The 6870-nt window shown below is 46.9% G+C and overlaps 1 protein-coding gene across 2 annotated transcripts in view; it reads left to right on the top strand.

Moving 5' to 3' along the window:
* The window catches only part of Col23a1 (collagen type XXIII alpha 1 chain), a 303366-nt gene that overhangs the window by 271018 nt on the left and 25478 nt on the right, over window positions 1-6870 (top strand). For both annotated transcript variants that reach the window (XM_031351394.1, XM_031351395.1), the window contains exons 9-11: window positions 3679-3795; window positions 4607-4642; window positions 6337-6363. In XM_031351394.1, coding sequence (XP_031207254.1) covers window positions 3679-3795; window positions 4607-4642; window positions 6337-6363 — 180 coding nt within the window. The remainder of the gene's footprint in view (window positions 1-3678; window positions 3796-4606; window positions 4643-6336; window positions 6364-6870) is intronic.

A 6870-nucleotide genomic window follows, 5' to 3' on the forward strand; every position in this document is an offset into this window, starting at 1 on the left:
AAAAAAAAAAAGAAAAGAAAAGAAAAAAGAAGAAAGAAAAAGAAAGGAAAAAAAAAGAAAAAGAAAAACCAGAAATAAAAACCCTTATGGGGGTTGAGGAACCAAAAACCCTCTGTCTTGATAAGTTGGGTCCAAGCCGGGAGCTCCCAATCTGGAACCTCTGAGCTATGAGCAAAGAACAACAGGAGAGAATGGAATCCTCTGGATTCAGTACTGAAGGAAACAGGAACGTCTACTCGTGTTTACTGAGAAAGGGTGACCTAATCACAATGTTAATTTGGGGTCTAGAACTACAACTCTTTGATCAGGAAATCTGAGTGGTAGCTATAGAGAGCTGCCCGTCATTTATTGAGAGAACTGAGTGACACGTACGTGAAGTGCACTTTGCAAGAAAAACGAGCTCTTTCTTGCTAAGGGAAGATACATAGATTGAAAGGGACATCTGAGCTGGGCAGTAGTGCCATACACCTTTAATCCCAGCACTTGGGAGGCAGAGGCAGGCGGATTTCTGAGTTCGAGGCCACCCTGGTCTACAAAGTAAGTTCCAGGACAGCCAGGGCTGCACAGAGAAACCCCATCTTGAAAAACCAAAAATAAAAAATAAAAAATAAAAAAAATAGACGCTAGAAAGATAGCTGATCAGTTAAAAGCACCAGCTGCTCTTCCAGTGGATCTAGATTCAGTTCTTAGCACCCACATTCACAATGATCTTTAACTCCAGTTCCAGGAGATCTAATCCTCACCTGACCTCCACGGGCACCAGGCACACACGGTGCACAGACATACATGCAGGGAGAAAAAAGCACCCGTACATATACAATAAATAAATGAACATTTAAATACTTTAAAAAACATAAAAATAAAGCTGAGTGTGGTGATGCACACCTTTAATCACAGCACTGGGAAGGCAGAGGCAGGTGTGAGTTCAAAGCCAGCCTGATCTATAAATCAAATGGCAGGACAGCCAGGGTTATACAGAAAATCCCTGTCTTGAAAAAATCAATAATAATAATAATAATAATAATAATAATAATAATAATAATAATAATAATTTAGTTAATGTTTTAAAAGCCCAGTTCCCCTGGCAACAGGAGAAGGCTTAGCTTTTCTTAGTGGCCCTAGATAAAGTAATTACTGCCCCAGGCCCCAGGCACTTTATCTACAAGATAAGAGATAGCTTGGCCATGACCAACAGTTCTCAGAGGCTGCATTAGACTATCGACAGGAAGTGCTTGTTGGGTTCACACAGGGCTTCTTCCCATCTTGGTTGCCATCACCTGTGCCAGTCACACTATGGATTTCTGTTCTCGCAGTGTGGGCCATGAAGTGGGAGTTCAGCATGCCTGAGGTCTGACCTGGTACTAACCTCCGGCAGAGAGTCAGGGAGTCTGAGTGACAGAAGAGTGTGAGGCTCTCCATTGCCTGTTGTCTTTTTATTTAGAGATCACTGTAAATTCCCTCGCACTTATCATCCTGTACACCTTTCATCCAGCTGTGCCTATGGTGACAGCATGCACCACTGTGGGCCATCCTAGAGATCCGGAAACCGACGGTGACTCAAGCCACCAGCTTTACTCAGAGTTCCCTGGTTTACACAGGCTTGTGTGTGCACAAGTGTCTGTGCTTTGAGTGAGAGTGTGTGAGTGTGTATGTTTAACTGTATGTGTATGGGTGTGTGAGCATGTGTGAATGAGTATGTGCTCAACTATGTGTGCACATGGGTGTATGTGTATGAGTGTGCACAAATGTATGTATGAATGAGTGTAAGTATGTGTGTGAGTGAGCATGTGTGTGTGCAGGTATGTTTTCTTCTATAGAGTGTTAACATACATGGACTCATGTGACCACTACACAAAGATCCCTCACATTGGTCAGGCTCTCCCATCTTCCGGAAGATCACCTCCCTCCCTCATCCTTTGCCCCTGGCAACCACTAATTTCAATGTTTAATTTTCCATTCAATAATATAAGGTGTGTGAAATCACATGACGTGTAACTTTTCAAATAATTTGTAATATTTATTTAATATTTTTATTTATATATGTGTGCATGTGGGTGTGCATGCGCCTGCATGATTGATGTGTACCATGTGTGTGCAGTGCCTGCCGAGGGCAGAGGGTGTCAGATGCCCTGGAAATGGAGTTCCGGGCAGTTGTGTTACCAGATGTGGGTGCCAAGAACTGAACCTGGGTTCTCCGCAAGAGCAGTAAGTGCTCTTAACCACTGAGCCATCTCTCTAGGCCCATGTATAACTTTGGAGAACTATTTTTGCCATTTAGCATAGTTTCCCCATAGTGTCCAAGTTTTTTGATATACCAGGAATTTAATTTTTTTTCCGTTGCGGGGTTCTGTTTTCTAGTTTTTGTTTCCCTTTGTTTTGGTTTGAATTTTACAGTTTGGGTTTTTGTGTGTGCGCATGGAAATGTGTGTAGACTCACACACATCGCAAAACAAGGGTGGAGACCAGAGGACCTGGTTGTCTCCTCCCACTCTGTGGGTATGGGGTGGAGCTAAGGTGGTCAGACTCTGGCGCAAGTGCCTTTATAGTCCAGCCATCTCTCTGGCCCTGTGACAAGGTCTCATCTCTCTGACCTCAAATGCACTATGTGACCAAGGATGACCTGAACTCCTGGCCCTCCTGTCTCTGCCCACTGAGTGGCATGCTAGGATCACAATACATAGTTACTACACTCAGCTCTGCTTTTGTTTTTGAGACAGTATTTCTTTTTGTAGCTAAGGCTGCCCTGAAACTCACTCTATAATTCAGTATGACCTTAAGTCTACAATAATCCTCCTACCTCAGCCCCCCCAGGTGCTGGGTTTTGCCTGTTTCTGTTGGTTTGTTTGTTTATTTATGGCTCAGTGGCATGCCATAATATGACAGCAGCTCCGCCTCTCCATTGGGGGAGGACATTTTGAGAGCTTCCATTTCAGGCAGTTATGTAGAAAGCTACTGCAAATACCCACACGTGGTTGTTTGGGAGAGCATAAAATGGATGCCCACTCATGCAAGTCTGCCACTTTTTTTTAAAAAAAGATTTATTTTATTTATTTTATGTGTATGATTACACTGTATTTGTACAGATGACAGTGAGCCATCATGTGTGTGGTTGCTGGGAACTGAACTCAGGACCTCTGCTGGCCCCACTAGCTCCTGCCTGCTTGCTCCGGTGTAATTTACTGTAGCTGTCTTCAGACATACCAGAAGAGGGCATCAGAACTCATTCCGGGTGGTTGTGAGCCACCATGTGGTTGCTGGGATCCGAACTCAGGACCTTCGGAAGAGCAGTCAGTGCTCTTACCCGCTGAGCCATCTCGCCAGTCCATGTCTGCCACTTTTAATGCAGCAAGAGAGGACCGACCAGGAAGTTCTTGTAGGACACACTCAGCCTCACGTACCCAGCACATACATGTCAGCTCTTCTCCTGACAACAGATCCAGGCTTCATATGCTAGAAGGTGGTAGCAAGGTCCTGTTGGGTCTGTTCTACCAAGGTCCCCTTCCTGCCAGAGCCCAATATCAAAGATGTGTCACCCTTCGTGCCTGCCTCAATGATTGGGGGAAAGGAAGGTACAAGGACTGCCCACCTAAGAAGCTCATCTCTAGAAGCTAGAACCCCTAACCCTTAGCCTCACCCTCAGGGTCAGGTGAGGGTCAGGTCAAACCATGTGTCTTTCAGGGAGCCCAAGGGCAAGATGGAGCTGCGGGACCACCCGGGCCTCCTGGACCACCTGGGGCCCGGGGCCCTCCTGGTGACACTGGGAAAGATGGCCCCCGAGGAGCACAAGGCCCAGCGGTAAGAGAAAGCATGGAACTGGGGCCTCCCAGAGTTGGTCCTATAGTGAAGCACTCTGACCCCCAACCCCCAGAGTCAACTCCAAACCAGCATTATTCCTAGTAGGCCCTACTCCAGCCATCATCCAACGTACATACTCAGCCTAGATCCAACTCCAGCCTCAAACCCTTCCACAGCCCAGCCCTAATTCAGACCTTCATATAAGCAACCTTTAAATCTAGCACAGACCTGTTCCCCAGTCCCAATCATGACCCCAACCTCAAATCCCATCCCACACCCCCAGCTCTAACTCTTATCCAGACTCTAACCCTGAGCCTGACCTGAAACCCAAGTCTAACCCTAAAAGGCCCAGGGCCCCTAACCCTGAGTTGCAAGCTCAGTCCAAATTCTCGCCCCATCTATGAACCAGAGAACCACAGGTTTGCTCTTTAACTGCAATTCTTCACTAACCCCTACTCCTCTCCCTCAACAAGCTAACAAGCCTCAGTCTCTCCCTAAGGTCATGTGAGGCCAGGCCACAGAATATAGTTCTCTCATCCTAGTCCAAAGAGTCCACTCTGTCCTTCCCTCCAGTCCAGAATCCACTCCTCTACTACACTATCACCAGAGGCTCCTACGGGGCACATCCATCCATTGTGACATTAGGTGCATAACTCCCAAAGTCCCAAAGCCTCAACCTTCTCATCTGTGAAGAGGGGACAATAAACCACTTCTCAGAATTGAATAAAGATGAACTGGATGTTCAACTCAGCCCTTTCCCATGCCCTGGCATGAGACTCAGGCTCACTGATATTTTCACATCCCTCCTTAGGGTCCCAGAGGAGAGCCGGGACAAGACGGCGAGATGGTGAGTGTCCAGGGTGCTTGCTAGACTAGAGTTCAGGGATGTGACTCCCAGAGGTGGAAGCCTGTTTCCCACTGTAATAGCTTCTTCCCTTGTTGCTATGACAAATATTTAGCAAAAGTGACTTGATTCTTGGGTCACAGCTGAGGATACAGTCCATCATGGTGGGGAAGGCATAGCAACAGGTACATGGAGCAGCTGGTCACATTGTTATCTATCAGAAAACAGAGAGTTATGGATGCTGATGCTCAACCACCTTTTCTTTAAAAAAAAAAAAAAAAAAGAGTTATTTATTAAGTCGGGCAGTGGTGGCACACGCCTTTAATCCCAGCACTTAGGAGGCAGAGGCAGGCGGATTTCTGAGTTCTTCCCGGACAGCCTGGTCTACAGAGTGAGTTCCAGGACAGCCAGGGCTATACAGAGAAACCCTGTCTCAAAATCCACCCCCCAAAAAAAGAGTTATTTATTTATTTTATGGGTATACACCAGAAGAGGGCATCAGATTCCATCCATTATAGATGATTGTGAGCCACCATGTGGATACTGGGAATTGAACTCAGGACCTCTGGAAGAGCAGTCAGTGCTCTTAACCACTGAGCCATCTCTCTCTCCACCCCTTTATTTACTTTTCAACCACCTTCTTTTATACATCCCAGGACCCCAGTCCATGGGATGGTGTTGCCCATTTTTAGAGGATCATCCTTGTTCAGTTAAATCTTTCTGGAAATGCCCTTGCAGACACCAGATGTGTGTTTCCATGGTGACTCTAATGAATCTCATCAAGGTGACAAGAGAAACCCTCATGCACTCACACCAGAATTGTGTAGATGTACACACATAATTTGGGGCTTGTGTGTGCATCCTCTGCCCACAATAGGGATGTGGATGGGCTAAGTCCCCAGCCTGGGCAGAGTCCTAGAACCTCACCTTCCTGGGTGAGAGTCTACAATTCACCTGTCACCTTTGAACCCTGACATAGCTGCTGCTCAGGACACAGGAGTCTGTCCTAGAATTTGGCTGAACAATCCTGCTTCTAGCCACACATGCCTCTCCCTCTGAGACATGGTGTCACTCTTGATAAAAGGGAAATGGCAAGATAGACCCAGGAGCACCTGGAAGGCTCAGTGTCCACTACTGAGCCATCTCTGAGGCCTCATCAGAATGACTCCCACACCCCACCCCACCCATACCCACCCCACCCACACCACACCCCTTATAGCACAGTTTCCTTGCAGTGTATCAAAGTTTTTGAACGTGTCAGAATTTCATTCCTTTTTTTCTTTTGGCTTTTTTGGGAGGATGTTCTATTGTTTGGGTTTGGGTTTTCTTGTTGTTTTGGGTCTGGTTTTTGCATGTATATGGCATGGGCACACACACACACACACACACACACACACACACACCACAACACCAACACAGAAGCCAGAAGACAACTTGGAGGAATTGGTTCTCTTCCACTGTGTGGGTCCCAAGGATTAAGCTAAGCTCACCAGGCTCTGGTGCAAGCACCTTTATGAGTTGGCTAATGAGTCATCTCATTAGCTCTGATTTGAGGTTTTTGAGACACGGTCTCATGGATCCCAGACTGGCTCCAAATTCACTTTTCAGCCAAGGATAACCCTGAACTCTGACCTTCCTGATTCCTCCCTTCCCCGAAGGCCCCACCCCATATAACTCCTTCTCTTCTCTTGTTCTAGGGCCCCAAGGGACCTCCAGGACCCCAGGTGTGTACTCAGCACCCCTCCTACTCCTTGGTCTTACTCCCCACCTTCCTCTTCTGACCTCCCCCAGTGACACTGAGGCAGTAAGGTTAAGATACTGGGTCCAAAGGAGAGACTGCATCTGTCATGCCTTGACTTCACACTAGACTGTGAGGGTTGAATCACGGGACATCTTGGCTCTTTGGGAGGAGGAGGCTGGGTTTTTTTTGGGGGGGGGGTTCCATTTTTGTTTGACTTGGTTTTTTTTTTTTTTTTGGTTGTTTTGGTGGTGGTGGTTTGAGACAGGGTTTCGCTGTATAGCCCTGGCTGTCCTGGAACTCACTACAGACCAGGCTGGCCTCAAACTCAGAAATCTGCCTCCCTCTGCCTCCCAAGTGCTGGGATTAAAGTCATGATCTGCCTTGCTCTGTTTGTTTCTTAAAAACTTTATTTTCAGCCGGGTGGTGGTAGCACACGCCTTTAATCCCAGCACTTGGGAGGCAGAGGCAGGCAGATTTCTGAGTTTGAGGC

Source organism: Mastomys coucha, unplaced genomic scaffold (assembly GCF_008632895.1).
Source record: "Mastomys coucha isolate ucsf_1 unplaced genomic scaffold, UCSF_Mcou_1 pScaffold5, whole genome shotgun sequence".
Lineage (NCBI taxonomy): Eukaryota > Metazoa > Chordata > Mammalia > Rodentia > Muridae > Mastomys > Mastomys coucha.